This window comes from Mercenaria mercenaria, chromosome 5, assembly GCF_021730395.1.
Source record: "Mercenaria mercenaria strain notata chromosome 5, MADL_Memer_1, whole genome shotgun sequence".
Lineage (NCBI taxonomy): Eukaryota > Metazoa > Mollusca > Bivalvia > Venerida > Veneridae > Mercenaria > Mercenaria mercenaria.
The window spans coordinates 84882869-84901870 of NC_069365.1; the positions used below are offsets into that span (position 1 = coordinate 84882869).

Genomic DNA, 19002 nt, shown 5'->3' on the forward strand with positions numbered 1-19002 from the left:
ATTAAGATCTGATATGAACAAAACCGAACAAAGTCCATAGAAAGAGGTAAAAAAGCAACCTAGAAAAAAATGAACAATGTATATTTTAACTGCCATATAAATCCAAAATGGCGTATTGAAAAACAGCTCGATTTAACTAACAGCAAGAAATACGACACACTGGCTAACACAGTTCATGTACATGTATTAGAATTAATGTAAATGTTTGTGGTCAATGCTAATGATAACTAGTAATTTGAAACAGGTAATTTCAAAACCATTTAATATTAATAAGTCAAAATGTAGGAAGTGTGCACGTCTAGCACGGAAAGATTACATGTGATTGTTATAATTAGTGATGTTCCGATTGCCGCCGATGATCGGGTAATCCTCGCCAAAGATTCAAAGTCGGCGACATCGATTCTGACCATAGAGAATCGATTCTAGCCGCCGATTCGGTTGAAATATTAAACTCCAACTGCCAAGACTTTTTCGGATACCTCTCACTGTTTTGTGTACAATCTGGAGCTTTTATCGTATTTAAAACATCTACTCTTTAAAATCGAGAAAGCTGCATGGCCAGTAATGATCGCGGCAATAATAGTTTTTCCTTTGTCCTGACAGTACTGTAACATCATTCTAAAGACACATGGAAATATTTTGGGTTCTACATGAACACTGAAACCGGGGTCAGGTCTTGATACTACTAGGCTTCGAAGGGTACAGTGGCGAAGGTACCCTATCAACCTTTTAAACGATTATCATTTGTTATTTGACAAGCTATTATTATTCCTACAATACAAATTAATAGATATAATACAAGCAAGATGACAGAAGTAATAACAGACCTGTCAGGAATGTACCCAACGTATTTTCCATGCCAAACATATTTTAAACCATAAATACTTAGGTTTAGATAAAGAACTACTTGAAAAAATTAGATACTACAGTATTTATTATATTTATTTAATATTGAAATGTTTGGCAATATTTGTCGACGGCTCAGTGTCGGACTGCCGCAAAGTACAAATGGCTAGACCTAAACATTAAACATGTCCTATCAAAACACAATTATATAAAACATGTTAAGAACAGGTAACGGCGATAGAACTTATAAATGTTATAAGCCTGAATTTTTTTTTCGCTGACTGCCAGGTAGTATCGCCTGTGACAATCTTCAACTTCTAATTGAAGAGGCCAGAATAGTGAAACCACCGCTTATAAATTGACCCTTAGCGAAATGATGCCGTAGACAAAGAAAAACAAAGATAAATATCCAACAGGGAAAGCCACGGTCCAAACAAATGAAACATTACATGACATATTGACATTATGATGATCATAAGTAGATCAAAGCACAACAACGTTGTTCACAAAATGCAACAAATGCACATAACAAGAATGAAATTCAAATGCACATAACAATAAACGAAACTCAAATTACAGAAACAAATATCGCCACTCACATAATTAGTCGATGCCTGAAAAACTCGTTTGCGTAAAATATTTGGACAATTGCTTCCAAATTTGCAGACAAGTTATCTAGCAATACATCAGTGCCAAGAGGCGTCAAATGGACACCGTCAACCAGAAAAAGCAGATCATCGACAGTTCGTAAATCTTGGTGTTTGACATTGATAATAACAACCCGAGACACATACTGAGATGCAGCGTAAATATTTATTCAGTTCCTGGCCCTATTCATTACTGAGTTTGAGTTGTTGAGAGAGTAATTGCACTTGCCACGTATAAAAATTTCAGACCAAATGATCTTAGCATTTACTTACACATAAATTGAGTGATCGTTGCAATAATGTCGTCAATTCATGGTCTTAATTTGTATAATTGATAAAGACCCAAATCGTTGCCTCCACAATGTATAAGAATAAAATTGGGAGAATCGCCTAGTTGAAACAACGTGTTCAATTTCCTGCTTAGGTTCATTAATTTTAAAATTAAGACCACTATACCCTTGCCCCAAGATAGACGTTTACAATCTCTCGAGCCTAACTGTACCCAACTTGTACTTTTTCAAGCTTCACAAAATGCCTGCTTTAGAATGGAGGAGCCGATGCACCATAAATGGACGGGAACAGAATCTACAAAACTTAATTTTTCTTAGAAAGTGTTTAAACCGGTACTGCCATGACATGCATGCTTCAAAAGTGTTGGCATGCGAAATGCTAAAGGTCTGACATAAGACTTCTGTGCATCAGAACTCCATCGGCTGACCATTTTTAAATATGATCTGATGACCATTCTAAAGGAATGAGACTTGTAACGATTATAATCATAGCCTAACACAGATACTGTTATTTTCAAAACTGCAGAAAATTGATAACTACTAAGTGGAGCGCCTAAAATGTCAGAACAGAGGTCCATTACGCTTAGGCCTATGGAGCAAGCATTATTATAAACAAGAGCACCGCCTTGCGGGTGCTGACGCTCATCTGATTTTTTTTGTGTAATAGAAATATTGTCCTACCCATGATTTTCTAAGTCCAAAAAGGGCCATCATTCTTGCAAAAAGCAGGATAGAGTTATGTTTCTTGATGTACAGTGTCCACTTATGATGGTGAAAAACTGTTGCAAGTTTTAAAGCAATAGCTTTGATAGTTTATGAGAAAAGTTGACTTAAACATAATACTCAACCAAGAAAATGATTTTCTAAGTCCAAAAGGGGCAATAATTATTGCAAAAAGCAGGATGGAGTTATGTTGCTTGCTGTACAGGGTCAGCTTATGATGGTGAACAAGTGTTGCAAGTTTCAAAGCAATAGCTTTGATAGTTTAAGAGAAAAAGTTGACCTAAACATAAAACTTAACCAAGAAATCTGATATTTTCTAAGTCCAAAAGGGGCCATAAATCTTGCAAAAAGCAGGACGGAGTTATGTTTCTTGCTATACAGGGTCAACTTATGATGGTGAACAAGTGTTGCAAGTTTTAAAGCAATAGCTTTGATAGTTTAGGATAAAAGCTGACCTAAACATAAAACTTAACCAAGAAAACTGATTTTCTAAGTCCAAAAGGGGCAATAAATCTTGCAAAAAGCAAGATGGAGTTATGTTTCTTGATGTACAGGGTCTGCTTATGATGGTGAACAAGTATTCCAAGTTTCAAAGCAATAGCTTTGATAGTTTAGGAGAAAAGTTGACCTAAACATAAAACTTAACCAAGAAGTCTGATACTTTCTAAGTACAAAAGGGGCCATAAATCTTGCAAAAAGCAAGATGGAGTTATGTTTCTTGCTATACAGGGTCAGCTTATGATGGTGAACAAGTATTCCAAGTTTCAAAGCAATAGCTTTGATAGTTTAGGAGAAAAGCTGACCTAAACATAAAACTTAACCAGGCAACGCCGACGCAGACGCCGACGCCGACGCCGACAACCGCTCAAGTGATGACAATAACTCATCATTTTTTTTCAAAAAATCAGATGAGCTAATTATTCAACAGACAAATACATCCATCAATCTTCGGTAATTGAATGGTACAACTTTTGCCAGTTTGTTCCGTTTTAAATATGGCATTTTTAAAGACAATATTTGACCCGATTCATCGGAGCTTACATCGCTTACAGATAGGACCCTATCCAATGACCTACCCCATGTAACTGTCAGTTCACCAACTCGAAGAAAACCACAAAATGCCAATGTATACGCTGTTATAAAAAGTTTAGTTTCAATTTAGCTTTGACATACTGCTGACAATCTTGCTACAATATGAAATAGGATTGAAGGAGTAATATGCATCCGGGTATCAGAATTGCCTTTCAGAGATCTCTTGTAGCCTTCTATGAGTTTTTTAATCAAAACATCTTTAGTAACATGATCCACGTCATTAATTTTACACTGAAACTAACTACATTGAGACATTCTCGGGCAGTGCCATAAGCTAACCCCTGCACAAGTAAGCAATAACTGAACAACGTGGTACATATGCGGCGGCTATACATGGTCCATTGATTACCTATTACGGAATGCTTGAAAACGTTCCAGGCCGGTATGGTATGACAATGTAGTATTAGAAAAACCAATCCATCTGTAAGCTTCGCTTTGTAAAGAATAGACAGAAATTCTTGAGAAACACTGGCATTATCTCTGCCCCTGTTGCAAGGGTCCTGAACCTCTGCCACTGTTAACGAGAAATGGAATCAGCAATAGCATTTAAAGAAGAAGAAATATGTGCTTCTCTTAATATAATAGTGTGACTCATTGACAAAAGTATAATTTGTCTGACAATAATCATGATTCTTTTGGACTTTGTAGATTGCTTATCGATTATGGTATCTCAACATTCAAACTATTCTCTTGTTTTGAAGGGCACGACACCACAACGAGTGTACCAGTAACACAGGTACCATCTCCAATAACGACATATATTTCAATTATAAAGGAATGCCAGCCCAGTCCCTTGGTCAACCGGAATAAATCCATTTTCCAGAAAAGTAACATCCGCAACCTAAATCTTCAGACCCAGCAGTATTTGTGTAAAGTCCCAATGTCTTTGCATTATACCAAGTTTGCTCGAGGATATGTGTCACACCATAAGACTTTTCTAAAAACTGAAGCCACAAACGTATATCCACTGTCAGTGAGACAGAAACCATTACTTTATTGTGAGGCTGCTTAAGCCAAACCATGTTGTCATAAAAGCGTCGCAAAAATGCCCCATTTGATCTTATAGCCTTAGCAAAACAGCTCAGTTTATTACCAACTTAGCACTATAATTCCTTTAATAAGACTTTGTTTCGTTGATGAAACTGCAACACAATGTCCTGATGTTCATTAACATTATGTTGTGGAATACGGATAAGTGCATATTTGTTAGGTTCCACAATTGTAAGCCCAGGAATATCAAAACTGTTGTGGGGCCGACTGACTTATCTCTTACATATGCCTTCGAAACATTCGACTAACTGCACGCACTGTGCAGTGCCCCTTTTTCCAACAAAGATGAAGTCGCCCAGGCATTGATAAAGTGTGTACAGTGATGATTTAGCCCTACCTTACCAATGAATGAACGATGAAAACTGTTCAAATAACTTATATGATACGCTACAACCCATGGGCAGACATTTATCAATGTAAATGTGGCCATATAACTGAAACCCAAGCAAACAAAAATCACTTGGATGTATTGGTAACAAACGAAATTCTGACTTTATGTCCCTTTTTGTCATTTAAGTAGACATGCCCAAACTAAGTACCATATCTGGGACTTTGTCAAATAACATTTATTGAACGGACGTAATTTGTTCAACTATATCATCATTTATGCTTGAACCTGAAGGGTGAGATAAATGTGCAATTGAGCGCCAACTTGCGAAAATTTGGGCATAAGTATTCCCAATAAAATACCAATAAACGTTCGTTAATATGCATTCCTTAACCGGGCATAAGAATTGTTCAGTAAAAAGTAGAGGGTTTTAAAAAACTGCGTCATAGGTTCAACTTTTAACAATGCTACATGCAAAAAATATATTTTATTGAAATTACTTGCAAGAAATTAAAAACTCTCCCAGTTTTTCTTTTTATTAAAACAGTTTGTAATTCATTAGATTTTGTGTTAAAGTGACATAAAGAAATCAAATGTATTGAGTGAAGAAGCCTTGTAAATTTCACATCTTTCTATGATTTCACCAGAATTTGTTTTGTCTACAAATGTGTTTACCAGATGAGAAATGGACACATTATCGCAATATCATTCACGTTGTGTTTTACAACAGTTCGACCTGTAGCTATACAATTAAATAAATATGTAGTGGCATAAGAGCTTGAATTACCTATGCAAAGAGCTTAATATAACTGTTTATGTAATTCTGCAAAACAAAAAATGAATGCAATACATATTAGAAGTTTAAATTTTTGATCATCCATGCTAGCTTTGAAAGTACAAACGTGAGTAATGTGATAAGTGATCAAATCCTCCTCAGTGGAAGGGCTCAATGTGTAGGTTTTTAGAATATAAATTTCCTCTCGTAAATAGTAAATGTAGTGTAGGCATCAAATGATGATGATATCATTGGTTTTTTAGTCTTCTGAAACTAAAACATACCTAGACAACAGTTCTTTAGTTTCTTTTCTGAGACTCTCTTGAGTCTACAGTGTGGTATAAGTCCCTATATTTCTCAATATTTTTTTCACGACCTCGGCCACAAACCGCAATGCACTAGTGCCTACTTTAGTGCTGCTCAAAGAACCATTTTGAAATATAATTAATCAGATGCAATATCGGATAGATCTTTAATTTGTCCAGTTTACGGTATTAAATAGTTTTATTCAAACCTTAAAACCGACGCTTCTTCATTAAGAAATAAAGTTTAGTGAATTTAATGAAGAATAGAGAAAATTTCAAGCATTCAATAATTCTATATCAACTTGTTTTCTTCGCTCGCTGATGTATGTGATGTATAACATCAAAGTTCTACTTGTTTGAATAATTATAGGATTTCTATCCTTTCCAGACATTTAGTTGTTAACATTTATGTCAAGACAGTGACACTTCGCATACATATAATGCCACTTGATATAATGATAAAGGGTACACATTTTGAATATTGTAAACCTGAAAATGTTTTCGCGTTTTTTAAATTAGCGCCTTCCGCGAGTAGTATATTTCCGTGAAATTAAATAGCCTCGAAAAACTCTGATCTAACATATACGCGAAAGATTCTAGCTTCAGCTTAAATAGATCGCTATAAAATGGTTCTGTACTTACACATACCTGGATATTAATAACCATAATTGTATAAAATGAGTGCATAAACCCACATTAACTCAGTTGATTGACAAGTTATTTCTGTATGATGTAATAGCCTTTTCAATATCGATCCGTCAGGCAAACAGGGGATAAAAACAAAAAAAATATGTATCTATCGAACGACATATACACTTAATTTGTAGTCGGCAGCCAATGCAATATATTATTAGTAAGTAAAATATTGTGTCTGTTTCTGCTAAGTGTGGTTTAATCACCTAACAAAAGACACTGCTTTAAATGACAAACAAATGACAATGTAATAACAGCAATTTATTGACTGTCAATAATCGGGGGTGTGAACAAGTCTGTATTTAAAAAGGATTACTCTCTATCTGTTTTGGGGGCATTATCTTACTCTGTCCCTCTGGTCAGATCGCTCTGAGTCTGCACTAGTAGAGGATGGATTTCGCGCCCTGTGTGGCTGCGTTTGCTATATGTTCACTTGCCACTTGCGATTTTCGTGAGATTCGCGATGGATATGATTCGCGAATATTTGTATCCGCGAAAATGTCCATGTTTTGAAAAACGCGAAACATAGTATCCGCGAACATTTCTAGGTTTACAGTAATTACAAAAAAACATATCATTTTAAAATTCTTATATTCAACGTTAAAAGCTAGCATTCGAAGACAGAGTGACATTAAAATGACATCTCTGTAATAGTGTTAAATGAATACATCTTTTCGTACATTTATTTCTTTTGTTCGGTTTAACGTCGCACCGAAACAATTATAAGTCATATGGCGACTTTCCAGCTTTGATGGTGGAGGAAGACCCCAGGTGTCGCTCTGTGCTTTCTTTCACCACGAGCGGGCACATGGGTAGAACCACGAACCTTCTGTAAGCCAGCTGGATGGCTCACATGAAGAATTCAATGACCACAACCCCCCACCCCCCACCCACCTACCTCGTGTGAGGTCTTTTTGTTCAAGAGCTAGCAACTTCGCGTAACAAGATATCTTTTAAATTTTAATGGGTATCTCTCTAAGTAAGAGAAAAAAAATGAAAACTGATGACAGACGCTTTGTGCGAAAGAAAGCACCCATTTTACTATCTTCGACGCTCTTATTTTTCGAAAATCCGTCAAGTAATAAGAAAAATAGAGGCAAAGTATTAGCTGAATAGGGCAGTTTTCTCCGTGTATCAAATGTCACATTGGCTGGACACCCTAATAAAGACCTCATTTCTTCACCCATGTTGCTCATGTTTTGAATAAGATCCTTATCAGGTCTTCATACATTTTATTGCAGACGTAGGATTAAAGGTTTATGATACATTTAGCTTTAATTGCAAAAACAATGTAAATAGATTTATTTTATATTTCATTACTTCCTTTCTTCGATAATATAGGAGTTGGCGTAAGGAAGCTGTGCCGAAGTAATATCTAGCTCGGAGCAAAGCAATAATTATGAAAACGATACGAGCGTATACATGGATTAGGCGAGCTATAGACGAAAATTGATGTAAATGAGGAATCATTATGCTAACAGAACAAACAGATGTATAATATGTGTTCCAATAAACCAAAATTAAAATATAGTATAATAATGAGAAAAATATATATCATTTATCTAAATAATGAAACTATTACCAACCTTTAATATTCAGCACCTTTGTTGAGAAGTACCGCTGGACAGAATCAGAAAAAAATACCATGAGGAGGTTGTTGCTATAAAAAGATTAATTTACTTAAACACTTGGCTAATTGGAAACAACAGTCTTTGTTGAGATGTGTTAGATACGTTAAATTTTAAATCACTTTAACGAACTCATTTTACCAACATAACAAGCGAAATAATAACTCGATACTTGTTGACTGAATAGAACAGGCATGTATGAAAGTTTGAAGAGAAGACAGTAATATAAAAAATAAACATACATTTAATTGGGAATATGCTTATGTTCTATCAGGCAAAATGTCGTACATATTTTTCCAAAGTGTTGTATCGTCAGACAAAAAATGTTTTAATCTTCTTCTTTCACAGACTTATGTACATCTGAGCATGGATAGTTAGTTTACAATGCGTTCAAAATCTAACCTTTATTTCCGTTTTGTTGTTGCGGTAGGGTTTTCGTCATGGATGTGTAGATGACAAGTATCTTGGTATACAGTTGCAATGGTAATTGCAGTGATAATCCGATCTTCAGTAACGTAAGGATTACACTGACCACTTGTTGCAGCATAATTTTGTTTCCAGGATGCGTTGATGGCAAATATGGTAGAAACTGTGTATACAGTTGCAGTGGTAATTGCAGAAATAACTCTGTTTGCAGTAAAGAGGATGGTAGCTGCAGCCAAGGTTGTAAGGCAGGTTACACAGGACAGGGATGCAACGAAAGTAAGTGTATGAATATGAATAATGTTCGGGTATTTCATGCAAGCATAATCGTCATATCATAATAATTAACTACACGATGCTCAATTTCAATAGCTTTTACAAGTTTTATAGTTTATATTAATATATTTTGGGTCGGTTGTGAATGAAACTTATTGTATCTAATATATTAAATAATAAACATTTAGAGCTCATTCCTAATAGCATCCATTGCCAGGAGTGTATACGAGAAGAGACGCCAGTTACCATTTCAACGCTGAGTAAAAAGCAAGGTAGCTACTACGTTTTTGTTTATGTCTTTGTTATACAGTAAGGAAATAAAGTTACTATGCTAAAGTGAAAACAGCAAAAAAAAAACATTTATATTCTTTATTGTCATTTTTAGAATGTCGAGACGCAACATATGGTGCAGATTGTACCTCCAGCTGTAGTGTACATTGTCTAAATGGCGCAGTTTGCCTGCATACAAATGGTTCCTGTACAAATGGGTGTGAACCAGGATGGACTGGAGACACCTGTACAGATGGTAAATACATACTAGTATTGCAAACATGATTTTGCATACCTATACGTTAGTTAGACAGCAGTATAAATGCAGCCACTGGCACATACTCAAAGCTCCTTGATTCGGTCTGTTGACCTAAGACATAAGGCTTCTGTAATTAGCGAGTTTTTAAGTTTCACGTCCAAGTATGTGTAATATGTAGCCGGAGTGGTATTTTATCGTCTTAAAGTAGCAGTATGAACTTAATGTATAGGGGACATAATAGATCAAAACTAACATTTCAACTGTACTTAGGCGGCTCTGCTTTTGTACACATTGTACATTCTGTAGCATTATTAAAACCGTAATCGCTACGGCGGGAATGACCATTAATCTAACTGTAGCAAACAATGTACGCAGAAGTACTGACGGCTGTCGTGAGTTTATGTGCTGGGGTTTTCGGTTTGGGGAGGCGTTTTTGAAACGTGGCATTCCCTGTTGGATATTCATCTTTGTAATGTTAATTGTTGCTCATCCAAGAGTAGAACAAAGAGTGCAAATCGATATCACATGATATCAGGATACAGCATAAAGAAACCACGATATAAACGTTTATACGTTTATTCTGAAGTTAAATACATGTATAATTTCAGCAGTACTTTAAAGTTAAACTTACATTTATTTTGTTTGTCTAAGGTGCTACTATCGTTAAAGTAACTAGGGTTTGTTGATTTTGAACCGAAGTGTTATTATAGTTGAATATGCATACATATAAATGGTTCTTGTATGCAGGATTTTGATCCAGGATGGTCTAGGGACACATGCAAGGATAGCTCTGGCAAAACGGGGCATATGAAACACATAGTAAACTAAAATGCATTTCGAAAGTATATATCTTTTCTGTCGATCAACACAACAAAAACGAAAATGTTGCAGGTTCGGTTTGATTGAGCCTGTTCATGGTCAGTAGTGGAAATGCACGCTACCGTCCAAGCCCTCTAGCCCCGGGTTGAGCAGAACTCAACATTTACACATGTTCAAGAGAGTTCCTGTAGTTTTTTCCTTTCATAGATTTTTTTTAAATTCACATATATGATAGGAAAATTTGTGCTGAAAACAATGAACAAATAAAAACAATAGGTCACCAGGCTTGTTTTTGTGAAAAATTGTTTTGAACACACCCACTGTTGCTGAAACTGCCAGCGATTTTTCAACATTTCCTGCTTTTTTTTTATAAATACCAACCAAAATATACACCAAGACAGCACAATACGTCTTTTTTTTACTTTTTTACAGATTTTATTATATACTTAACTGATATCATAGTCATATTTGTAATACAAGAGAAAAAGTGGAAACTCCACAGGTCGATCAACACAACAAAAACGAAAATGTTGCAGGTTCGGTTTGATTGAGCCTATTCATGGCCAGTTGTGGAAATGCATGCTACCGTCCACGCCCTCTAGCCCCGGGTTGAGCAGAACTCAACATTTACACATGTTAAGGAGAGTTCCTATAGTTTTTTTCCTTTCATAGATCTTTTTTTAAATTCACATATATGATAGGAAAATTTATACTGAAAACAATGAACAAATAAAAACAATAGGTCACCAGGCTTGTTTTTGTGAAAAATTGTTTTGAACACACCCACTGTTGCTGAAACTGCCAGCGATTTTTCAACATTTTCTGCTTTTTTATAAATACCAACCAAAATATACAGCCAGACAGCACAATACGTTTTTTTCTCTTTTTTACAGATTTTATTATATACTTAACTGATATCATAGTCATAATTGTAATACTCTATCCTTACAATAACTGGTACAAATGAAAAAAAAAAATTGTTTCATATTTACTTTTGTTAACTTTTTTCAATGAAAAAAATAACCATAGTGAAGAATAATTTTCTTTAATTTTGAAAAACCGCTTTCATAGAATTTTTCTTGTTTTTCTTGTGTATAGATAATTGTATTGTGAGCATAAAATTGGCTAAAAATGTATGGGTCACCAGGCTAAATTTTATGTTAAGACCGCTAGAATACAACACCTGTTCGGACGGAAAATGGCGCGAACCTGGCCAAATTGATTACATGTATGTCTGCTAGAAGTTAAAAAAGGTTTTAAAAATTCTTAATTCTTTCTATAATTGAATACTAAATAATCTGAAAGGTGTCTTATCAGTACTATGTCAATTATCTTACATTATATGAACAGCACTGTCTTTGTACTAAAATGCGATGTGAAAACACAAACACAAAAATAGCAAGATTCCTGTCAGGCATGATACTTGTCAATACAACATAAACCAGTATCAACATTTGATTACTGATAAAACTTAACAAAAATGTTATTTCATTCAAGATTCCTCATATTTAAGATTGTCTGTAACATGTTTCAACAGATGTTGACTTCAGTTCAGTTTTCCATAGAAAGTGTCGGCTGCGCAAAAAGGTGCGCATAAAACAACTGTAGGAATTCCCTTTAAAAGTACAAAAAACAATTTAGAGACATCCGCAGATGTGTTCATACGGCGATGCACATGGAACCTTCAATGCTACACTAGTGTGTAATTCCATGAAAAGCGTATGGTCCCCAGTTAAAATAATGAGTTTGCCCTAAACGAGAAAACAATGAGCAGAATTAAACAAACTGGAATTTAGAAAGGGGATCTGAGGTTATGGAGCCTGCATATCACAGGAACTGCCAAAAGACAAAATTAAAAAGCAGGCGCCATATCCAATGGGTGATTGAACAATACCCAAAGCTATAAAAGAGGGAGTATCGGAACTACCCAGGTCGAAATGCTCATCTTAAGAAACTAAACAGTACCAAACATCTTTAATCATCTAATTAGAATTTTGTATTCGTAATGAGCCTGACAGAATTGCCAAACGAGTAAATCTACTAATTGAATGTTTGACAAAGAGTGTATCTAAAATTACAAAATAATGTGACTTTAATCTTGAACATATCGATTTATTGAAGGATATTGTGTAACAACTATCTTTTGTCATGTACTCAGATGTTGTTGCTTTTGCTATGATTTTATATTTACAATAGAAATGTGAAACAATTTTTTCTTGTCGGACAAACTCTATGTCTAGTACAATTGTTTCTTAAATCGTTAAAACTCACGTTTGACATGTACCATCTTCACTTATGCTACAGAAGAGGTGATAACAAGCAAATAGATTTATCTTTTTAAGCGGTTGTGACGATTGAATTTGTGTGATACATTTGTCACGCCTATTCACTAAATACACCAAAAGCAGCAGTAACAAAATGTCATAAATGCTTCACTAAAGAAATTGCCTAATATATAGAAAAATAATAAACATGTACATAGAACCATGTTCGATTATGTTCATGAGAAGTATATGTCTATAAAACTAGGTTTTACGACAAATTCGTTTGTTTCAAGTTATTAAAAATTAAAGAGTCTGATAAGAAACTCATTAAAGAAAGTAAAGAAGAAATTCTGAAAACGCGCTGCTACCAAAATTATTTGCTACCTGCACATGCTTAAATAATTTAATCGTCTATATTACATGATCGATGATACCCCCTTTAAGATCAAACAATAAGTCTGGCTTTTAAAAAAACAAAGAAAAATATCAAACAGGGAATGCCACGCACCAAAAACGCAGTCTCCCCAAAACGAAACCAGCACGCAGACGCGTGCACCACACACACACACACACACACACACACACACTCAAAGCCAACACATAAGGACAAAACGAACAACACACACACACACAAAACCAACACATAAGGATAAAAAGAACAAACAAAGGAACACAGTGGGGCACCGCCTTGGAACGGTTAAAAAGCCATTTGATGTAATACTGGCCAATCTATTTATTAGAAATAACAGGCATACATGTGATGTTAAACTTCCAACATTTTTCTATATATAGTCTTTTAAACAATGACTGAAGGATTTGCCTTTTTCCCAATAATTTCCCGGTCGACATCACTTAGTACTTTTATTGTCACAATAGATCAACTGCAACCCCTCATTGCTTATTTATTCTTATACTGTTATGAACGTGATTTCATGCTTAGTTTATCCACTGAGACACAATTTGAAATTATTGAAGCTTTTAATGGAACCTCAAGGTATCTTGATGATTTTTCCAATATTTTTCAGAAATGGTGAAATATATTTACCCTAAAGAGTTACAGCTTAACAAGGCTAATACTACAGATTTAGAAGCGTCATTTCTGGATCTAAATTTAAGAATTGTGAATAATAATCTAGAAACGAAAATATATGATAAAAGGGACGATTTTAATTAAAGCAACCCGTCTGAAATATTTTTCCATTACAGCTTCTTCTTGTAGTGGGCCCACTATGTAAATGCGTGGCTCTGGGGCTGTGTTTTTGGTGCTCTGTGCTTCCGAGAAATCTACCCTTACCTATAATCTTTTATACCTCTCTTAATATTAATACCCGTCGTTTATATGACTGAAAAATTGTTGAAAAAAGACGTTAAACCCGAAAACACACACTTTATATTAATACGTCGTTTTCAGTATGTGTTGATGGATATTATGGACACGAATGTATGCAAAAATGTACTACAAATTGTGTTGGAGGATATTTAAACTGCGACAACGTCTTTGGATCGTGTATGTCTGGATGTATAGCTGGTTGGATGGGACGCAAATGTGATGAAGGTTGTTAAGTACATTTGACTAAATGAAGTGTTTGATAATAATACAAAGTACAGAGTGTAATTTTAGTGTAAACATTACTGTTTTAATTCTTTTTTACAAATATAGAAATTGAATACATTTAAATCAGGTACATAACTTCGAAGAAGGTTTTAGGATTAATGTGAATCTTAAAAATCGCAAAAGGAATATTGGTAATACTATGCATTCATAGAATACAATATCAAGAAATTTCTTTCATAAAGAGTGCTCTAACACACCAGTGTACATTATGTGCATTATGCCTACTGGTCTATTGCATATGTCACTGGAATCAATGGGCCCTGTGCAAGTAGCTCTGGTGTCCTGCTGAGCATTTAGTAGGTTTTCTTTCTTTAAATGTTTAATCTAACCGTTTATGATTTCCTTTGCATTGTTCTCTCGCATTTACTTTTTCCGTAGTTTTATGTGTTCATATCTGCTTTTAGCCTGCTATTTTTGCTGCCAGACACTGATTTCCTTTCTGCTTTTCTCTATTTGCCATGGTCGAGTGCACTGGTTAAAACAGGTTAGATATTCAAACGTGATCTGGTTGCAGTAGAAGCAGTGCTTTGTTCGTTTTTTTTTAAAAACAGCTTTATGTGCTTGTTTTTTACTTTCAAAGTAAGGTTCTAATAGGCCATACAAAAGCTGTATGGACATGCTATTAAGCTTTAACTAAGAATAATGCCCTTTATGCTAAGATTGTAGCATATTTTTAATCCCTGCTGCCAAGATAAGCATCTTCCATGTAGATATTTCATGCTGCACTTATATGTCTGTCAATTGTATTTTTCCTATGTACTTTATTACTTCAGGTTTGTGCTTTCGTGCATATATGTGCTATGTATTACATATATACGTAAGTTTGCTTTTGATCATATAACCATGACATTTTTAATCAAACTGGCTTAAATTTGTGTCAGTACGTTTTAACTATTCGCTTGTCTTTCCTTTTTTTGGCCATTTTAGTCTTGTTAATTTCTGTTTTATGCTTTTTTGTCGGGAAATAGCTCATGAGCACTTTTGTCAAACAATATCCGGGGTTTCTTGTATCCTGTATTTTATAAAAAAAGTCATTATAATTGCAATGTACCTTCTTTTCATTACGCAGCATGTCCAACAGGACGCTGGGGGATAAATTGCGCAAACTCCTGCGGAAATTGTATATCAGGAAATTGCCAACATACAGATGGTGTTTGTGATGGAGGTTGTGCTGCAGGAGTAAAAAACACTCCTCACTGTGACGAAGGTAGTGTTGCAACATGTCAGAGTTTTTAGTTTGTGTAAAAATTATCCATACAATGTCATTGCTATTTTGAATTATACATGTTGTCATCGAATAGAAAAGATAGGAACTACATACACTTACGTCCTGATTTCATTCTAACGTTTGTTTACTATTGATTAGAATGCAACGATGGAAGCTTTGGTATCAACTGTTCCGGAGTTTGTAGCAATAACTGCAAAGATGTATGTAGGAAGCAGACTGGAGAGTGTGAATATTGTAAAAGCGGCTGGCATGGTGCAACATGCAGGCTAGGTAAGGACTTTTAATCGTCCAACTTGCTGAGCATATTTACCGACATGATTTGTAAATTTGATTGTCTTATCGGTCATTCTAGTATCATTTCTGTTGACTCGATACCTGTTTTGAATAGTCATACCTGGTAAAACTAATCTGATGGATTGTATCTATATGTATACTTTGAAGAATGCGGAGATGGAAGATGGGGTGAAAACTGCAAACGAACATGTTTGACATGCCGTAATGAAACGTGCAACAGAATTAGCGGGGCTTGTTATAGCCAGTGTAAACCTGGTTTCAAACAAACAGAATACTGTGATCAAGGTAAAAACAAAAGCGTTGTAAAGATACGTTATGACAATTAAAAGGTATGTAATCGGTAGAACTGTTCGTGATATACCCATCTATGTACAACATGCAATTAATTGAAACATACGTGATAACTGTTAGTGTAAAATCTACTTGTTTTAAAACGAACCCGCACTACATTATTTCATTCACTTTAATGTTTAATTTAAGATCAAATTGCCTTTATTATCTTTTTAGCTCACCTGAGCAATGCTCAGGTGAGTTTTTCTGATCGCTTGATGTTCGGCGTCGTCGTCTGTCGTCTGTCTGTCAACATTTAGCTTGTGTATGCGATAGAGGCTGCATTTTTCAACTGATCTTCATGAAACTTAGTCAGAATGATTACCTTGATGAAATCTAGATACATTTCGAAATGGAGTCATCTGGGGTCAAAAACTAGGTCACTAGGTCAAATCAAAGAAAAACATTGTGTATGCGATAGAGGCTGTATTTTTCAATTGATCTTCATGAATCTTAGTCAGAATGATTGCCTTGATGAAATCTAGACCGGGTTTGAAAATGGATCATCTCGGGTCAAAAACTAGGTCACTAGCTCAAATCAAATAAAAACCTTGTGTATGCGATAGAGGCTGTATTTTTCAATTGATCTTAATGAATCGTAGTCAGAATGATTGCCTTGATGGAATCTAGGACGAGTTTGAAAATGGGTCATCTCGGGTCAAAAACTAGGTCACTAGGTCAAATCAAAGAAAAACATTGTGTATGCGATAGAGACTGTATTTTTCAATTAATCTTCATGAATATTAGTCAGAATGATCTAGGCCGAGTTCGAAAATGGGTCATCTCGGGTCAAAAACTAGGTCACTAGGTCAAATCAAAGAAAAACCTTGTGTATTCGATAGAGGCTGTATTTTTCAATTGATCTTAATGAATCTTAGTCAGAATGATTGCCTTGATAAAATCTAGGACGAGTTTGAAAATGGGTCATGTCGGGTCAAAAACTAGGTCACTAGGTCAAATCAAATAAAAACATTGTGTATGCGATAGAGGCTGTATTTTTCAATTAATCTTCATGAATATTAGTCAGAATGATAACCTGGATGAAATCTAGGCCGAGTTCGAAAATGGGTCATCTCGGGTCAAAAACTAGGTCACTAGGTCAAATCAAAGAAAAACTTTGTGTATGCGATAGAGGCTGTATTTTTCAATTATTCTTCATGAATATTGGTCAGAATAATAGCCTGGATAAAATCTAGGATGAGTTCGAAAATGGGTCATCTCGGATCAAAAACTAGGTCACTAGGTCAAATCAAATAAAAACCTTGTCTATGCGATAGAAGCTGTATTTTTCAAATAATCTTCATGAATATTGGTCAGAATGATAGCCTTGATGAAATCTAGGCCGACTTCGAAAATGGGTCATCTCGGGTCAAAAACTAGGTCACTAGTTCAAATCAAACGAAAACATTGTGTATGCGATAGAGGCTGTATTTTTCAATTGATCTTCATGAATAATTGGTCAGAATGATTGCCTTGATGAAATCTAGGTTGAGTTTGAAAATGGGTCATCTCGGGTCAAAAACTAGGTCACTAGGTCAAATCAAATAAAAAACTTGTGTATGCGATAGAGGCTGTATTTTTCAATTAATCTTCATAAATATTGGTCAGAATGATAACCTTGATCAAGTCTAGGCCGAGTTCGAAAATGGGTCATCTCGGGTCAAAAACTATGTCAAATCAAAGAAAAACATTGTGTATGCGATAGAGGCTGTATTTTTCAATTGATCTTCATGAATATTGGTCAGAATTATTGCCTTGATGAAATCTAGGCCGAGTTCGAAAATGGGTCATCTCGGGTCAAAAACTAGGTCACTAGGTCAGATCAAAGAAAAACCTTTTGTATGCGATAGAGGCTGTATTTTTCAATTATTCTTCATGAATATTAGTCAGAATAATGACCTTGATGAAGTCTAGGCCGAGTTCGAAAATGGGTCATCTCGGGTCAAAAACTAGGTCACTAGGTCAAATCAAATAAAAACATTGTGTATGCGATACAGGCTGTATTTTCAATTGATCTTCATGAATATTGGTCAGAATGATTGCCTTGATGAAATCTAGGCCGAGTTCTTAAATGGGTCATCTCGGGTCAAAAACTAGGTCACTAGGTCAAATCAAAGGAAAACATTGTGTATGCGATAGAGGCTGTATTTTTCAATTGATCTTCATGAGTATTGGTCAGAATGATTGCCTTGATGAAATCTAGGTTGAGTTTGAAAATGGGTCATCTCGGGTCAAAAACTAGGTCACTAGGTCAAATCAAGGAAAAACCTTGTGTATGCGATAGAGGCTGTATTTTCAATTGATCTTCATGAATTTTGGTCAGAACGATTATCTTGATGAAATTTAGACCAAGTTCGAAAATGGGACATCTGGTATCAAAAACTAGGTCACTAGGTCAAATCAAAGAAAACACTTGTGTATGCAATAGAGGCTGTATTTTTCAACTGATCTTCATGAAATTTAGCCAGAATGATTACCTTGATAAAATATAATCCGAGTTTGAAAATGGGTCATCTCGGATCAAAAACTAGGTCATTAGGTCAAATCGAAGGATGTATTTTTCAATTGATCTTCATGAAAATTGGTAAGAGTGATTGCCTTGATAATGTCTAGGTCGAGTTTGAATATGGGTTATCTGAGGCCAAAAACTAGGTCACTAGGTCAAATTCAAGAAAAATCTTGTGTATGCGATAGAGACTGTTTTTTTCAATTGATTTTTATGAAATTTGGTAAGGATGATTGCCTTAATGAAATCTAGGTTGAATTTGAATATGGGTCATCTGAGGTCAAAAACTAGGTCACTTGGTCAAATCAAAGACAAAACTTGTGTATGTGATAGAGGCTGTA

The 19002-nt window shown here is 35.1% G+C and overlaps 1 protein-coding gene across 4 annotated transcripts in view; it reads left to right on the forward strand.

Annotated features, from left to right (window-relative positions):
• The window catches only part of LOC123558589 (multiple epidermal growth factor-like domains protein 10), a 147413-nt gene that overhangs the window by 84171 nt on the left and 44240 nt on the right, over window positions 1-19002 (forward strand). For 2 of the 4 annotated variants that reach the window (XM_053544162.1, XM_053544160.1), the window contains exons 11-15: window positions 8939-9079; window positions 9462-9602; window positions 14100-14243; window positions 15373-15510; window positions 15973-16110. In XM_053544162.1, the coding sequence (XP_053400137.1) occupies window positions 8939-9079; window positions 9462-9602; window positions 14100-14243; window positions 15373-15510; window positions 15973-16110 (702 nt within the window). The remainder of the gene's footprint in view (window positions 1-8938; window positions 9080-9461; window positions 9603-14099; window positions 14244-15372; window positions 15511-15972; window positions 16111-19002) is intronic. The other 2 variants (XM_053544163.1, XM_053544159.1) reach the window with 1 other exon arrangement.